The sequence below is a fragment of the Bufo bufo genome, chromosome 3, assembly GCF_905171765.1.
Source record: "Bufo bufo chromosome 3, aBufBuf1.1, whole genome shotgun sequence".
Taxonomy (NCBI): domain Eukaryota; kingdom Metazoa; phylum Chordata; class Amphibia; order Anura; family Bufonidae; genus Bufo; species Bufo bufo.
The window spans coordinates 422,888,269-422,907,079 of NC_053391.1; the positions used below are offsets into that span (position 1 = coordinate 422,888,269).

Sequence of the window (18,811 nt, forward strand, 5' to 3'; positions counted from 1 at the left end):
AAAGTAAAAGGTATCTGATGTCCTCTAGATTAAGCAATTTGGTCAGTCTAAATTTTCATTGCTATTTAGTGCTCAGAAGCCAGCCAGAGAGAGTTTGGATTTATCCCGTCATTCTATGCCTGAAATGTTGCATCCAGAGGACCTCAATCGTTCAGACTCATCACTGCAAGGTAAGATCGCCTAAGTTAGAGAGGAACCAGAGCTAGAAAGGAATTTGTGAGCTGAATTACTGCAGCATATAAACCTAAATAAGTGACCTCACAATCTGCTGAGCTAAAGCCTAACGGGACCTAGTGTGCGGTCATCTGTAGAGGCGCTCTAGATCTGGTACAGGCATACAACTCTATATACAGTCTATTCAATACAATATGTGAAGGTAGAGAAGGGCACGTTCTGTGCTCACATGCCTAAAGGACACATTACAAAGAATTATCCGTAAATTTGAAATCTGTTATGATGTTTGTATGGCAGCAAAGCAATACCTACAGTATATAGCACCATTACAAGGTCTGTAATTCAGCTCGTTATGCAAAGAAATCTATACAACTAGTCAGATTTGTTAAGCATCTGAGAAGGCTGGTGCTTAAAGCGAACCCATCACCATGAAAATGCAATGTAAGGTACAGGCAGCATGTTTTAGAGCAGGAGGAGCTGAGCAGATTCATAGATAGTTTTGCTCGTTCTGGGCTTTGAAGTCAAGGAAGATGACTGACAGCTATCTCTGTACATACAGTCATAGAGGGAAGGCTGTCAGTCACTGATGGGACCGAATCCTTGTCTTCAGTCAGTGATTGACAGCTATCTATGTATACACAGTCATAGAGGGAAGGCTGTCAGTCACTGATAGGACCGTCTCCTTGTCTTCAGTCAGTGACTGACAGCTATCTCTGTATATACAGTCATAGAGGGAAGGCTGTCCGTCACTGATAGGACCGTCTCCTTGTCTTCAGTCAGTGATTGACAGCTATCTGTGTATACACAGTCATAGAGGGAAGGCTGTCAGTCACTGATAGGACCTCCTCCTTGTCTTCAGTCAGTGATTGACAGCTATCTGTGTATACACAGTCATAGAGGGAAGGCTGTCAGTCACTGATAGGACCTCCTCCTTGTCTTCAGTCAGTGATTGACAGCTATCTGTGTATACACAGTCATAGAGGGAAGTCTGTCCGTCACTGATAGGACCGTCTCCTTGTCTTCAGTCAGTGATTGACAGCTATCTGTGTATACACAGTCATAGAGGGAAGGCTGTCAGTCACTGATAGGACCTCCTCCTTGTCTTCAGTCAGTGATTGACAGCTATCTGTGTATACACAGTCATAGAGGGAAGGCTGTCAGTCACTGATGGGACCGAATCCTTGTCTTCAGTCAGTGATTGACAGCTATCTGTGTATACACAGTCATAGAGGGAAGGCTGTCAGTCACTGATAGGACCGTCTCCTTGTCTCCAGTCAGTGATTGACAGCTATCTGTGTATACACAGTCATAGAGGGAAGGCGGTCAATCACTGATAGGACCGTCTCCTTGTCTCCAGTCAGTGATTGACAGCTATCTCTGTATACATAGTCATAGAGGGAAGGCTGTCCGTCACTGATAGGACCGTCTCCTTGTCTCCAGTCAGTGATTGACAGCTATCTGTGTATACACAGTCAGTCATAGAGGGAAGGCCTCAGTCACTGTTAGGACCGTCTCCTTGTCTCCAGTCAGTGATTGACAGCTATCTCTGTATACACAGTCATAGAGGGGAGGCTGTCAGTCACTGATAGGACAGAATCCTTGTCTTCAGTCAGTGATTGACAGCTATCTCTGTATATACAGTCATAGATGGAAGGCGGTCAGTCACTGATAGGACCGTCTCCTTGTCTTCAGTCAGTGATTGACAGCTCTCTGTATACACAGTCATAGAGGGAAGGCGGTCAGTCACTGATAGGACCGTCTCCTTGTCTTCAGTCAGTGATTGACAGCTCTCTGTATACACAGTCATAGAGGGAAGGCTGTCCGTCACTGATAGGACCGAATCCTTGTCTTCAGTCAGTGATTGACAGCTATCTCTGTATATACAGTCATAGAGGGAAGGCGGTCAGTCACTGATAGGACCGTCTCCTTTACTTCAAAGCCCAGAATAAGCAGGACTTTAAATGAATGAAATACAAATTATACTGAATGTTTTCCCATAAAACGATATATCAATCTGCTCTGCTCCTCCTGCTCTATACCATGCTGCCTGGTTTGGGGCCACTAAACCACCAGCATGTCATTATGCAATTGGAGTTTAGGGTCCCAAACCTATGTGTCCCCGCAAAAGAAAGTAAATGAAATTCAAACGTACTAGAAGAAGAGTCCTGGACTCTTCTCCAGTGGCATTGGGAATATACGCTCTGTGCTAATAAAGCCAAGGGCAGTATACCTTGCGTCAATGCACATGTTCTTGATGAGAGGTGCAGAGTGAGGTGCAATGCCCTCTGCTTCCACTGCACACAGCGAACATGCCCAATAACATTTTTAGGTCCGTATGAGTGTTACCAGTTAGGGGTGTGTCCCTGCACAGTCTGGCACTGGAAACACTGATTGGATAGTGTCAGACTGTGCAGGGACATACCTCCTACTGGTAACACCCAGTTGGACCTTTTTTGCAGGCTGCTGGCAGTGGTTGTCTGTACCCCTTTGGTTGTGATTGGCTTTGCTTGGGTCCCTTTAGAGTGCCACATGAGCTATGTAAGGACTTACAGACTTTCTGTGAGCCTGTATTCTGCTTGCTTTGGTTTTCAAGGAGAGTTGAGCACTGCCAAACAGAACAGAGGGTCCCCGATGCTCAGCTGAGCTTTTATGCCCCTTCATTTTTAGCAGGTGGGGGTTTCAGCACCCCACTGATCAAACTTACAATTTTTAACATGTTATAGCATTGTATTTAATGACGGATGCAGTTTAAAATGTATGTGTATATGTGGGAGACCATGCAATACAATACATTTTATTTAAGCTGGGTGTAATCCACATTCAGACAACCTCTGCTGGTGCTGCAATCTCCATATGAAGTCAATGGTCATCCACATTAAATTCATGGCGCCACAGGTTTACCACCTGTACACAGGTGTCCCTACTTTCCCCTTACTGCACGTCGAATGAAAATAATGATTTGGCTAAGGCCTCATGCACACGACCGTTGTTGTGTTCCGTTCCGCAAAATGGGGTTCCGTTGTTCCGTGATCCGTTTTTGTTTCCGTGTGTCTTCCTTTTATTTTTGGAGGATCACCAGACATGAAGGAAAGTAATAAAAAGTCTAAGTCAAGTTTGCCATGCAAATGATAGGAAAAAAACGGACGCGGATGACAATCTTGTGTGCCTCCGCGTTTTTTCACGGTCCCATTGACTTGAATGGGTCCGCGAACCGTTTTCCGTGAAAAAAATAGGACAGGTTATAATTTTTGATGGACTGGAACCACGGATCACGGACGCGGATGACAAACGGTGCATTAGCCGAGTTTTCAACGGACCCATTGAAAGTCAATGGGTCCGCAGGAAATCACGAAAAATGGAACGGCCACGGAATAAAACAACGGTCGTGTGCATGAGGCCTTAGTATTTCATCGTAACTAATAAACTTTGTTCTGAGGTGACAATCAGAAAAGTTGCACACTCAGCTGGGCCAAGTGTGCATGTCCACGGGGGATTTAGAATGAATTAGAAAAACATCCTTTTTAGGCTACTTTCACACTAGCGTTCGGGTGTCCGCTCGTGCGCTCCGTTTGAAGGGGCTCACGAGTGGCCCCGAACGCATCCGTCTGGCCCCAATGCATTCTCAGTGGAGGCGGATCCACTGAGAATGCATCCGCCTGCCAGCGCTCAGCCTCCGCTCCGCTCAGTGAGCGGACACCTGAACGCTGCTTGCAGCGTTCGGGTGTCCGCCTGGCCGTGCGGAGGCGAGCGGATCCGTCCACACTTATATCCGATCCGTCCAGACTTATAACGGATCCGTCCAGACTTATAACGGAAGTCAATGTGGACGGATCCGCTTGAAGATGACACCATATGGCTCAATCTTCAAGCGGATCCGTTCCCCATTGACTTACAATGTAAAGTCTGAACGGATCCGCTCAGGCTACTTTCACACTTAGAAAATTTTCTAAGTTTTAATGCAGACGCATCCGTTCTGAACGGATGCGAACGTCTGCATTATCGGAGCGGATCCGTCTGATGAAACATCAGACGGATCCGCTCCGAACGCTGGTGTGAAAGTAGCCTTAGCTGTTGGAACAGTTTCATGTATGCTGCAGATAAAATAAGGTAGAATTACCAGTCTATGGCTAATCGGTCATCTCCATGGCTTTCACTAATGAGGTGCATCCTTCTACGTGAGGGCTCCTGCGCACAGCCGTATTCTTCTTCGGTGTGCTGTTCACCGTTGACACGGATAGCACTCTGACCCATACAAGTCAATGGGCCATGCGCACTTCCTTTTTATTTTTTTATATCTTTTTTTTTTTGGTTGTTTTTTGTTTTTTTATGGATCCATGTGCCAGATCGACAAATCTGATAACTGGTCCTATTCTGGTCTGTTTCTGAGAAAAGATAAGAATAGCCCTTTCTATTGGGTGTGAGATAAAAAAACAAAAAAAAAAAACGAGACCTTACTATAATGAAAGCCATACTGTGCATGGTGCAGACATCTATTACCACAATTATAATATTTATATACAAATATCTATAAATATTTACATAATCTTTTTTTTTTTTTTTATCCAAATTTTCCACTATCGTTGTTATGCATTTTTCTTTGTTTATTTTTTGTCTTCAAATTAGGCTACTTTCACACTTGCGGCAGGACGGATCCGACATGCTGTTCACCATGTCGGATCCGTCCTGTGGCTGTTCGCCGTGCCCCCGCTCTGTCCCCATTGACTATAATGGGGATGGGGGCGGAGCTCCGGCGCAGCACGGCGGTGCACGGAGAAAGCCGCCGGACTAAAAAACCTGACATGCAGTAATTTTAGTCCGGCGGCCTTAAGCCGTGCACCGCCGTGCTGCGCCGGAGCTCCGCCCCCATCCCCATTATAGTCAATGGGGACGGAGCGGCGGCCCGTGGGCACGGCGAAACAGCCGCAGGACGGATCCGACATGGTGAACAGCCTGTCGGATCCGTCCTGCCGCAAGTGTGAAAATACCCTAAGTTTTGTTAGAAACATGCTGAATCTCACGTTCTTCAGATCCAGATTCCTGAGGATTGGACAGTGACGTAACCGGTTTATGTGTTGTGTTTCCATGGGTGACAATGTGTTGCACTACTCCCTTGAGACCAGCAGAGGTCGCCTGCTGTCAGCGCCATTTGATGTAACGCAGGACGAGTGGAACAGTTCAGCACAATCGCTCATGGTTTATGTCAGCGACCACAAAGATCTCCTTTAGCGCAGAGGGAATGTTTTCATAATCTAATGTCCCAAAGGAGACTGTAAACAACAATAAGGCAACGGCATAAACCACAAATGAATCCCCGTCATCTGCGTGCAATAAACTCCTCATTGTTCGAGGTCCATTCAGCTGTCCGTGTCCGAGTAAACAATCTATTACATGGCAGAATAATGTAAACCATTGTGTGCTGGCAGATAACATGATAGGTTGGGCAAGGTTATGGAGAAGTCTGTCATTCAGCGGCAGGTCTATGAATAGTGCCTTCTATTCTGTATGTAATCCACTCATAAGGTTTTGTGATGCCATAAACCATCAGTTGTAATAATTATCTGAAGGAATGTAATACGTTGTTTAATGTTGAGTCCCAACAGCGTAATTATATGATCCGCACAAAATGACACCCACACACAAGGGATAGAATGTTAGGTAACCTATAGAACAAGTGAAAGGGAGTCTGTCACCTACACTTGGTATATAAGATTTATGGTAAAGTACAGTTGTGTACTACAACGCCGTTCAGACCATACCACCGCCATTTCCGATCCCCAGAAAATGATCTTTGTTAGATACGCAAATGAGACATCAAGTGCCCAGCTAGGTGTTTTCAGTCTTTTAAAGAGCCCAAGCCCACCTGTCGGTCCCAGGTCCTCCCGCTTGCGCTCCATCTTTTCTGCCTGTGACATCACTGATCCCTTTACCTCTGCCTGTGACATCACCAAGCTGCTGCATCCAAATCTCACGTGCTGAAGGTTGCCAGTCTGCGCCTGCGCGAGGTTTGGATGCAGAGGCTTGGTGATGTCGCAAGCAGAGGGGAAGGAGATTAGTGACATTGCATGCAGAAGGGACATGGGAGTGCGAGATGGAAATGGGACTAAGAGTTGGGCACTTGGTGTCCGGATATGCATATCTAACAATCTTCATAATATGTGGACCCGAAATGGTGATAAAAGTACCAAAGATGTGGTTTGAACAAAAACAGTCCTTCAGCACTAAATATAGGGGACAGGCCCCCTTTAAAGGGAACCTGTCACTGGGATTTTGTGTATAGAGCTGAGGACATGGGTTGCTAGATGGCCGCTAGCACATCCGCAATACCCAGTCCCCATAGCCCTGTGTGCTTTTATTGTGTAAAAAAAAAAAGGTTTGATACATATGCAAATTACCCTGAGATGTGTCCTGTCCCTAACTCATCTCAGTTTAATTTTAATTTGCATATATCAAATATTTTTTTTTACACAATAAAAGCACACGGAGCTATGGGGACGGGTATTGAGGATGTGCTAGCGGCCATACACAAAATCCCAGTGACAGGTTCCCTTTAAAGATAACCTCTGGGGACCCTGACATCACCGACTCCTTATTTTTGACCTTGCAGCTTCCTTTGGCAGGGGTTGGTAGAAAATGCACCCTTTAACCATATAATCGCCTGCAAAATTTGCCAGTGTAAAGGAGCCTTTAGTCATGTAGATTAGAGCCAGATTATGCTAATAGAGAAAACCATCCACCTAGCAATCTGTTGTCACCATCTTGCCTTATTGTATGGAAATGCATACTATGTAGTCATACTGAATATGGCAGAATACGCCCCGTAAGTATCCTTATATATAACGTGTATGTTGAACGTCTATATTGCTCACTTCACATTGTTCACCCCCCATTCATTTTAGCCTCTTTGTCTCTCCTGCTCCCCGGTACTGCGGTGACAGAAGTGTTAATTAAGAGGTTAAAAGAAACTTCAGCTTCTATAGAAGCCCAATGCTGCCCAGTGTGTGAACGCAGTGATTCCCAGACAGTTCTGCCAGGCCCAGCACTACAGGATAATGGGATCATTGTTAATTCTCCCCCTCCTCTTTCCCGCAGACCAGGAGGACATACCAGAGCAGCTTGAAAGTGACTTGTCTCGTCCATCTGGAGGCTCTGTCCATGACATTGGTGTCACTGCAGATGCACCAGTGCCTGACTCGTGTAAGTTAAGTGGTCGTCCCACTCGTACAAACTATCATGTATTATATTAGCATTTCTCTTTTAACCTTTCCAACCATTGTGCCGTGCCTACGCTCCTCATGTATTTCTGTCACATCGAGTTCATCACACAAAGTTCTAATAAAATATGTACTGTCGAGAGAACATAACAAGTATATTACATATCTTATGCTCCATTCCGTAATAATCCTGACCCTTTACTTCGCTTTCCATGCGTAGATTCTGGAAAGCAAAACTTTTTACAGTCTCATGGTGGTACTGCAGATGAACCCTGAAACATTGCATGGGGCACTCTAAATGGGTTTTCCAGAGTAGAATATTGATGACTTATCCTCAGGATAGGTCATCATAATCTGATTAGTGGGCCCCCCCCCCCCCCCACCACCAATCAACTGTTTGAAGAGGCTGCGGTGCTCCAGCGAGTGCCATGGTACAGTATCTTCCTATGCCAGTGATATCACATTTATTGGTGACATGGCCTACGTGAGAAGAGAACGGGCCTTGGCTACAAAACCAAGCACAGCCGCTAGTCAATGTACGGTTTTGTGCTTGATATACTGGAAGGAAGCCTATTCTCCAAACAGCTGATTGGCTGGGTGTCAGATATTGAGGACAATAGCTCAATACTGAACTCTCGGAAAACCCCTTTAAGATTCCTCTTTCCCAAGTCACATACTCAGGGATCTGGGAGTCCGAGATGAATGTGAGATCAATGCTTCGTTGACTCCTGTGAGCGTGACATAGGTTGAGTAGGATATTTTGAGTGGAGTGATGCTGTAAAGAATAAATTCCTGAAGGAAATTATATTAACCTACCATGTAATCTGCAGATGTGAGAACATCAAGAGGAGATCCCTCAAGCCCCAAGTAGACAATTGAAGTGAGACACACTTTGGTCACATTTTTCCATTTCCTGCATTTACAGGGAACACTGAGGAGATCAGAATGACACTTCCCTTCCATGGCCAAACTGTTACTTTTGATGAGCTAGGATCTGATCATTCAGAGGAATATTTTGGGTTTGATGGCTTTAATGTGGGATTTTTCATTTTGAAGTCATAACGAAGAGAGAAAACACACCAAAGGGGCTTTCCTTTATATTCATAGCAGTAATTAGATTGGGGGCTTTACTAAAATATCCCCCTCCCATATTGCTTGCCGATATCTCCGTGGCCATGGCTGGAATCAGTGAGGTCTAGCGTCGGCTCTGAGAGGGGATAAATATTCTACTGGGAGGGAGGTTGACTGTATAGACATGTCATCTACGGGAAGTGAAAACTGCAGGATGATGACGCATGGTTACACAATAAGGACCCATGCACGCGACTGTATGTGTTTTGGGGTCTGCGAACCGCGGATCCGCAAAACACGGATTCTTACTGTGAGCATGCGGCCATTTTCTTTTTTCCCATCAATTGAAATTGAAATATCCTAGCCTTGTCTACTAAACGGAGAAGAAATGTGTCTTTTTTTTTTTTTTTTTTAGCAGCGTCCATATTGAATCCGACGTGTTCCCAGCTTTTTTGCTTTGACAATAAATTATCCATAACTCTCAGCTGGATATTTATTATAATGCATGTCATTTCAGAGGAGCCTAGATACCAGTGGTGGCAGGAAGGCATAAGCAGATTAGATAGGGAGACCCCATCCTCGGCTACAAACGTGTTTGATTTTCATCTCTGTAATACATTTTCTGCTTGTATAATGATGTTCTCCTACCATGGTGGGTGGTAAAAATATCTGCAAGTACTCGGATGTATTTGGGTGTAAAGCTAAAAATCTATGGCTTTCGCAAGGTTAATAATATTTCTGCTATACGCATGTACAAGAAGCAGTGTCCGGAGAGGACGGAACGCTCAAGTATATCATGCCCTAAGGATAAACCTTCATTTTATTTTTAGTCAGCAGCAGGGAGAAAAGTGAAAACTCAAACCAAGGTTTGGACAGGAGTAAGAAGACAGACCCCCAGGAGCATAAGGAAGAATCAGACCGAGACTGCTCAGAAATACAAGAGAAGGCAGATCAGCAACCAGAGGTAATGCCATCAATCCCTTAGTGGGACACTAGAATAATGCTATTCCTGAAGCAGTGGGACTTAATGTCCGTCGATCTTTGTCACACTGGGAAGGTGATCACATAACATGCCACATTAACAACAGTTCAGTATTGACCTTAAGAGTTTTTCTGATCTTGTATTTACACCTATGGACATCATTGAGAGGGTTCCCTATGCTTCAGAAGCCTATCCTATAAGCCAGAAGACCAAACTGCTGCAAAGAGCAGCTCCAACTCAGGGTGGCCATATTTTACTCTTGAATAGGGCCACATTTACACAAGAACATGCAATGAAATAGGAGCAAGAGAAGAGCTCTCATTCTATTGGATTCCTTACATAGTTGACAAAAACAGTTGCTTGGTCCATAAGAATATGTATGGTAGGTATTGCTTCTAGGGGAGAATAGCTCCTTACATATGGTCTACTATGGAACGTATGTGGCGGCAAAGAGGCCATACAACTCTGCAATAAGATGCTGTACAGGCTCTGCAGATGGGTCTGTGGAAACTTAGAGAAGCTGGAAGAACGAGAATCAGTGGATCACTAGGTTAGCTTAAAAGGGTTGTCCACTTTGTACATCATTTTCAGCAATGCCATATACTAATGTGTAAGGGCTCATGCACACAACCATAGCTGTTTTCTGCTGTCTGCAAAACACGGATACCGGCCGTGTGCCTTCTGCATTTTGAGGAACAGAAAGTCCCTCCCATAATAGAACAGTCCTATCGTTGTCCGTAATGTGAACAAGAATAGAACGTGTTCTATATTTTTGCGGATGGAACGTAATGGACAAACTGTTGCGGACAACACACGGCTAGCTATTTATCTCATGTTTATCTATATGTATATAGATGTGTGTGTGTGTGTGTGTGTGTGTGTGTATATATATATATATATATATATATATCACTGTGGAAAATGGGAATCAAAACAGAGTTCAATAATTTGTAAATTTCATAGACCCATATTTTATTCACAATAGGTCAGACTACGTATCAGAAGGGAAAAGTGAGAAATTTCACCATTTCATGAAAAAAATTAACTCATTTAGAACTTGATGGCAGCAATGTATCTCAAAAAAGATGGGACAGGGGCAACAAAAGGCTGGACAAAAGACAGCTAGAGGAGCAATTTGCAACTAAGTCACATTGACTGGGTATTAAAAAAAAGCATGTTTGAGAGACTGCGTCTCTCAGAAGCAAAGATGGGCAGGGGTTCCCCAATCTGTGAAAAATGGTCTAAAAATAGTGGAACAATTTCAGAAAAATGTTCCTCTATGTAAAATTGTAAATACTTTGAATATCCTATCGCCTACAGTACATAATATCAAAAGATACAGAGAATCTGGAGAAATTCATGTGCGCAAGGGAGAAGCCTGATAGTCAGTATTGGATGCTTGTGAGCTATGGGCCCTTAGACGGTACTACATTAAAACAGGCATTATTCTGTACTGGAAATCGCTGCATGGGCTCAGGAACACTTCCACAAATCACTTTATGTGAACACAGTTCACCGTGCAATCCACAAATGCAAGTTGCAGTATCGGGCAAAGAAGAAGTCCTATGTCAACACACAAACTCCACCATCTTTTCTGGGCCAAAACTCATTTAAAATGGACTGATGCAAAATGAAAAACTGTTCTGTGGTCTGATGAATCAAAATCTGAAAATTCTTTTCTCGCCCAATTCCTTGGGGGACACAGGAAACCTTGGGTATAGCTCATCTCCATAGGAGGCGTGACACTAAGTGAAAGACTGTTAAGCCCCTCCTCCAGCAGCTATACCCTCAGCCTGGAGCGAGCGACTACCAGTTTTTTGCTTAGTGTCAAGGAGGCAAGACACTCTCTGCACTGCAGAGCTGTCTTTGCTAAAGATTTTATTTTTTTCTCTTTTTATTATTTTCAACTTTTTTCCTTTTTTCAACAGGGACAACAGAGTCGCAAAGACCTCTCTGTTTTCCCGGGGTTGAGCTGCGCCAGTGCCGGCTATCCGCACTGCTGCCTCCCCCACAGAAGAAAAGGAGGACCAGGGCAGCCCAGCTCCCCTGCATCCCGCCAGCACAAGGGTCGCCCGCCTGCAAGCCCCTCTCCAGCTCCCTGCCACTTCGGTGCCAGTGGCTGAAGGGGCGTCCCTGCTGGATGGACTGAGGGTGAAAACGTCGACTGGTGAGGTGGCTATGCTGCCGTTCCAACCCCCCCCCCCCCCTGTTAGGGTTTTAACTTCTGTGTTCCCTCTGCCTAGCCTTGTCACATTACAAGGCTTACTGTCGGCTTCCCCCCTTTGTGTGTGGAGCAGGACGGAGCGGTGCTCGTGGGGGAGGGTTTATTGCACAAGTTTACCTGAGGTGCTGCGGCCATGTGGGGCCGCCTTTTGTTATCTCGGCCAGTGCTGCCGCTGTGTTCAGCTGCCGGCTGACTTCTCTTGCCGGCTACCGGTGTGTCATTCGCCGCCGGTGTAGAAGGAGGTGGTCGGGGGGCAATATTTTCTCGGCGGCATATTTGTTTGAATCGCGCGCGCGAAAGTTCCAGCGGGGGGCGGACCTTCGTTCCGCTTCTCCTGTACATGTTAGACATTCAGTCGGGGGGGGCGGACGTCTTCTTCCCGCTCCTCGCTGGCCCCGCCTCCTCTTCGTGCCAGCCTGCTCTCAGGACGGATCGTTTTTACCTCAGGTGTTGCCGCTGCTGTTGTCGCTGCTGTTGCCGTCCGCTCCCACTGTGACCTGGTAGGACTGTTGACCCCTTCTAGCTCTGCAGCCCTCTGGCCTGGACGCTTTTATATTACTTCAGCCAACATGTCTGACCCCTCAGCGCCGGCCGGTCCTTGGTATCACACCTGCACCGCATGTAAGGCGCCCCTTCCTCAAGGGCAGCCTGACCCGCATTGCTCGGCTTGCAAAGCCCCATTACAGGGTCCGCCATCTGTTGTGTCACCCCATGGCCTCTTGGATCCCCCTGACTGGGCTAGATCCCTTTCCCAGGCTGTGGTCAGCCTCTCTGACGTTGTGGGCCGCCTTACAGAGGTATTGCACTTATCGCAGCCGGATATTTCCCCTGCTGGGCCCTCCGGGCCCGCTATCTTAGCTGACCCGTCTGAGTCCCTCTCTCCAGGCGACACCTCCAGAGCCCGTCAACCCCAGAAGCGGTCTAGGGCGGAGCGCCTATCATCCTCGGATGCTTCAGTATCACCCCCAAGGGTGCGCTCTCAGTCGGGCCCTTCCTCGATTCAGGATATGCCCTCTGAAGGGGAACTAGTTGATTCAGATTGTGATATGGACTCGGCCTTGCCTTCAAAACTGGCTTCTGCTGTGGGCCATCTTATTAACAATATTCGTGATACCTTTAAAATTCACGATGATCCTCCTAATTCTGAAAAAAACAGTGTTTCCTTTTTTCGCCATAAACAGACGTCTGCAGTTTTTCCCCTCCACACTGACTTCTCGTCGGTGGTTTCCAAGGCCTGGGCCCGCCCTGATGCCCGTTTTACCCCGCCTAAGAAGTTGGATATCTGTTATCCATTCCCGGCGGATTGCATTACAAACTGGGCGTCACCACCCAAAGTCGACCCCCCGGTGGCCCGTTTGGCAAAAAGCACGGCTATTCCCGTTGCTGATGGCTCTTCCTTACAATCCACTGAGGATCGCCGTATAGAGGCCATTACCAAAGGTATCTTTGCAGCCTCCGGCCGGTCTTTGCTTCCGCTTGGGCTGGAAAAGCGGTTTCAGAGTGGGCTTCTCAGCTGGATCAGGAGCTTGAATCCGACGTCCCTATTCAGGACCTCCGTGCTCTAGCCCAACTTATCGTTCAAGCCGGCAAATTCGTCTGTGAGGCATCCCTTGATGCGGGGGCTCTCATAGCCCGTTCGTCTGCCCTGGCCGTTTCGGCCAGGAGGGAGCTTTGGTTAAAGGTTTGGACGGCGGACTCCACGTCAAAGCGGTCTCTTACTGGCCTTCCCTTTACTGGTTCTCGATTGTTCGGGACCCGCTTGGATGAAATCATATCCGAAGCCACGGGGGGGGAAGAGTACGCATCTTCCTCAATCTAGGACTAGGACCACCACTCGAGGCCGTCCCACTTTTTCTCGCTTCAGGTCTTCCCGCAGGGCTCCCGCACCTCGCACCTCTTCAGGTCCATCCCCTAACTCTGTCCAAGACAGACGTAAGAAACCTTTTTTTCGGACCCAGCCCTCCTGGCGCAAGTCACAGCCTGCTCGCCCTCCCGCGACCAAGCAGAACACTACCTGAAGGTGCGCCCCCACCCACCCGGGTGGGGGGACGTCTCTTCCTGTTCAGGGACTTCTGGCAGGCGCACGTCTCCGACGCCTGGGCTCTCGAAGTTGTGTCTTCCGGGTACAAACTCGAGTTTACGTCCCTCCCCCCAGTTCGGTTCTTTCGCTCCCGGGTTCCCCGGGATCCCCAAGGGGCGGCCGATTTCTTTACTGCCACTCGCACCCTTCTGGACAAAGGGGTCATCGCTCCGGTTCCCATGGAAGAAAGATTCAAAGGGTTCTATTCGAACCTTTTTGTGGTCCCCAAAAAAGAAGGCTTGGTTCGTCCCATTCTGGATCTAAAACGGTTAAACCGTTTCCTTCATCTTCAGCGATTCCGGATGGAGTCTCTCAGGTCGGTGGTGGCCTCTCTGGAAAAAGGGGAGTTCCTGGCCTCTATCGACATCCAGGACGCCTACCTTCATATTCCAATCGCTCGGTGTCATCAGTGCTTTCTGCGCTTTGCAGTGGGGTCCGACCACTACCAGTTCGTCGCTCTCCCCTTCGGGCTGGCGACGGCCCCTCGCGTTTTCACAAAGGTCCTTGCCCCTGTCCTCGCCTTACTTCGTTCCAGGGGAGTTTTTCTTCTTCCATATTTGGACGATCTCCTTATCAAGGCACCCTCTCTGTCACTGACATCCGCCAGTGTGGACCTCTCGCTACAAACCTTACGCCGGTTCGGTTGGATTATCAATCTTCCCAAATCCGCTCTTGTTCCATCCAGGCAACTGATCTTTCTGGGGATGCTGCTGGATACAGATGCAGCGGAGGTTCGGCTTCCGTCAGAGAAGCGCCAGCTCCTTCATCGGTCGGTTCGGAGCCTTCTGACCCACCGCCATCCTTCCTTCCGGTTCAGCATGCGGGTCTTAGGACAGATGGTGTCCTGTTTCGAAGCAATCCCCTACGCGCAGTATCACTCCCGCACCTTTCAGACTGCCATTCTGTCCGCATGGGACAAGTCCCAGGAAAGTCTGGATCAGCACTTTCCCCTTCCCCCCCCAGGTTCGCTCCTCTCTCCTCTGGTGGTTACAGACCCCTCTCCAAGGGAAGTCCTTCCTGCCGATAACTTGGTTGGTGATTACCACCGATGCCAGTCTGCGGGGTTGGGGGGGGGTGTTTCCTCCTCGGTCCGTACAAGGCACTTGGTCTCCATCGGAGTCCAAACTGCCGATCAACGTTCTGCAGCTGAGGGCGGTTCTCCTTTCACTCCGGCATTGGACTTCGCTGCTTCAGGGTCACCCTGTTCGTGTCCAATCGGACAATGCCACGGCTGTGGCATACATAAATCATCAGGGGGGCACTCGCAGCGCGGCGGCGATGAGGGAGGTGTCTCTAATCCTTCGCTGGGCGGAAATTCATGTTCCAGCCATTTCGGCCATTTACATCCCGGGAGTGGACAATTGGGCGGCGGATTTCCTCAGCCGGATGACGATCGACCCGGGCGAGTGGTCTCTGCACCCCGACGTCTTCGAGTCTCTTTGCCTCCGTTGGGGTCGTCCGGACGTGGATCTCATGGCCTCCAGATTCAACCACAAGCTTCCCACCTTCATGGCCAGAACCAAGGATCCGGACGCTTACGGCGCGGACGCGCTCGTCCTTTCCTGGACGGAGTTCTCTCTCCTCTACGTTTTTCCGCCCCTGCCTCTTCTTCCACGAGTCCTTCGGAAGATCGCGGCGGAGGGCACGCCTGCGATCCTTATAGCCCCGGATTGGCCTCGTCGTCCTTGGTACGCCGACCTTATGTTGCTCCTGGCAGACGCCCCCTTGCCTCTGCCTCTAAGAGAAGACCTCCTCTCTCAAGGGCCGATCTTCCACCAGCATTTAGGGTCGCTACATTTAGCGGCGTGGCTATTGAAACCGCGGTCCTAACGCGGCGGGGGTTTTCTGCTGACGTGGTCCGTACCATGATTCGTGCGCGTAAACCGGCTTCGTCCAGGATTTATTACCGAACCTGGCGGGCCTATTTGAATTTCTGCGAGACCTTAGATGTTCATCCCCTTCGGTTTTCTCTCCCCACGATTTTATCCTTCTTGCAGTCTGGTCTGGACTTGGGTTTAGGTCTCAGTACCCTAAAGGGTCAGATCTCAGCGCTTTCGATCCTTTTTCAGCGACCTCTGGCTCCGCTCGGTCCAGTTAAGACTTTTCTTCAGGGGGTTGCTCACTATGCTCCCCCGTATCGCGCTCCCGTTCCATCTTGGGATCTTAATGTTGTGCTGACGGCTCTCCAATCTTCTCCTTTCGAGCCTTTGCGCAGGGTTTCCCTTCGCTTGTTGTCTTGCAAAGTTTTTTTCCTCGTTGCCATCACGTCTCTTCGGCGTGTGTCTGAATTGGCGGCACTTTCTTGCGTAGAACCCCTCTTGGTTTTTCACCAGGACAAGGTGGTTCTCCGCCCGGCTCCGGATTTCCTTCCGAAGGTGGTGTCCGCTTTTCACCTGAATGAAGATATTGTCCTTCCTTCTCTGTGCCCGTTCCCGTCTCATCCTCGGGAACGGGATCTTCACCGTCTGGATGTTGTTAGGGCTCTGAGGATCTACTTGGATGTAACTAGACCCTTTCGGCGCTCGGATTCTCTATTTGTGGTTCCGGAGGGTCCGCGCAGGGGGCTGTCGGCATCTAAAGTGGTTATTGCCCGCTTCATCAAGATGGCTATTGCTGAGGCTTACCGTGCTAAGGGCAGGGAACCGCCCTTTGGTGTTACCGCTCATTCTACCAGAGCGGTCGGGGCTTCCTGGGCTCAGCGAAATCGAGCTTCGGCTGAACAATTGTGTAAGGCGGCCACCTGGTCTTCTTTGCACACTTTCACCAAGTTCTACAAGGTGAACACTTATGCATCGGCGGATGCTGCTTTGGGCCGCCTGGTCTTGCAGGCGGCGGTGCCTTAATGCCTATGGTGCTTTAATTCATCTTGGGTTGTGGTCCCTCCCTATTTGTGGACTGCTTTTGAACGTCCCAAGGTTTCCTGTGTCCCCCAAGGAATTGGGCGAGAAAACGAGATTTTTGTATAACTTACCAGTAAAATCTCTTTCTCGCTCTTCCTTGGGGGACACAGCACCCACCCATTGTTTTGGTTGCCCTGACGGGAGTTTTGACTTGTTGGTGTTAATTTGGTTGATCCTTGCCTTTGTTTTAACTACTTGGGCACATAACTGGTAGTCGCTCGCTCCAGGCTGAGGGTATAGCTGCTGGAGGAGGGGCTAACAGTCTTTTACTTAGTGTCACGCCTCCTATGGAGATGAGCTATACCCAAGGTTTCCTGTGTCCCCCAAGGAAGAGCGAGAAAGAGATTTTACTGGTAAGTTATACAAAAATCTCGTTTTTGGAAACCACAGATGCCGTGTCCTGTGGACTCAAGTGGAAAGGGACCATCCAGCTTAAAGGGTTTCTATCACTTGATATGACATAATTAGCTGGCAGACACTAGCGATCTGCTAGTGTCTGCTCTGGCCAACCATCCTACTATAATCACTTGTGGGGCAGCGGTTTTGCTAAAAAACTAACTTTTATAAATATGCTAATGAGCCTCTAGGTGCTATGTGGGCGTCATTAGCACCTAGAGGCTCCGTCTACCTTCATACACAGCGGCCGCCCAGCACGTCCCTCCAGCCCGCCCATGTCCTCCTCCGTGTGACGCAGCGGCCGAATTCTCGCGCATGCGCCGTGCGCGGCTGTATTCGGCGCATTAGAGATGTCTGAGCTCGGAGCGGTCAGACATTCAATGCGCATGCGCCGAGTACAGCCGCGCATGCGCATTGAATGTCTGACCGCTCCGAGCTCAGACATCTCTAATGCGCCGAATACAGCCGCGCACGGCGCATGCGCGAGAATTCGGCCGCTGCGTCAAACGGAGGAGGACATGGGCGGGCTGGAGGGACGTGCTGGGCGGCCGCTGTGTATGAAGGTAGACGGAGCCTCTAGGTGCTAATGACGCCCACATAGCACCTAGAGGCTCATTAGCATATTTATAAAAGTTAGTTTTTTAGCAAAACCGCTGCCCCACAAGTGATTATAGTAGGATGTTGGCCAGAGCAGACACTAGCAGATCGCTAGTGTCTGCCAGCTAATTATGTCATATGAAGTGATAGAAACCCTTTAACAGCGCACAGTTCAAAAGTTTGTATAGTAAGGGGTTGCATTAGCGCCTAAGGTATGGGCAGTTTACACATCTGGAAAGTCACTGTCAATACTAAACAGTACATAGAGGTTTTAGAACAACATATGGTCTCATTCAGGGAAGGCCATGCATATTTCAGCAACAGAATGCTAAACCGCATTCTGCATCCATCACAACAGCATGGCTTTTCAGAAGAAGAGTCCAGGTGCTGAATGGTCCTGCCTGCAGTCCAGACCATTCACCAATAAATAACATTTGGTGTATCGTGAAATGAAAAATCTGGCAACAAGACCCAGGACCTTTGAGTAGCTAGAATCCTACATTAGACAAGAATGGGACAGCCTTCCTCTTCTAAAACTCCAGCAGTTGTCCTCCTCACATCCAGACATTTACAGACTGCTGTTAAAAGAAGAGGAGACACAATAGTAGACATGGTTCTGTCCCAACTTTTGTGTTGCTGCCATCAAGTTGTAAATGAGTAAAAAAAATTCATTAAATGGTAAAATGTCTCACTTTCAACATCTGATATGTGTTCTATAATCAATTGTGAATAAAATATGGGTCTGTCTGTATCTATTCATCCCTCCCCACCGTTGTGTCCTGTGAGCATAGAGGCAGCTGGAGAACCTCTGTTAATACCTTCTGTAGCCTCTGACCACACAGCTCACCCTCCTGCAAAGGAATGAGCAGCATCAATTGTGTCTTGTGTTCTTATGCAAGAGCTATTATTGTGATGTCATAGAATGCTGCGATGTCATTTACTCATTGGCATATGCAGCTGACCAATGTGAAGAGTCCAAGGAGTAGTTCAGAGGTGTTGTCCTTTTATTTGTTTCTATCTACATTGGCATGCAAAAGTTTGGGCACCCCTGGTCAAAGTTACTGTGAACAGTTAAAGGGGTTGTCTCACTTCGGCAGGTTGGACTGTAACACCAATAAGTCCCCGGCCCTTGGAAAACAAACATGCATGCTTAGCAGGCCAAGATAGCGGACTCAA

At 48.1% G+C, this 18,811-nt stretch overlaps 1 protein-coding gene across 2 annotated transcripts in view; it reads left to right on the forward strand.

The window, feature by feature from the left end:
• OFD1 (OFD1 centriole and centriolar satellite protein) overlaps positions 1-18,811 on the forward strand; it is a 73,213-nt gene that overhangs the window by 50,600 nt on the left and 3,802 nt on the right. For both annotated transcript variants that reach the window (XM_040424928.1, XM_040424929.1), the window contains exons 18-20: positions 70-170; positions 7,264-7,368; positions 9,287-9,420. In XM_040424928.1, coding sequence (XP_040280862.1) covers positions 70-170; positions 7,264-7,368; positions 9,287-9,420 — 340 coding nt within the window. The remainder of the gene's footprint in view (positions 1-69; positions 171-7,263; positions 7,369-9,286; positions 9,421-18,811) is intronic.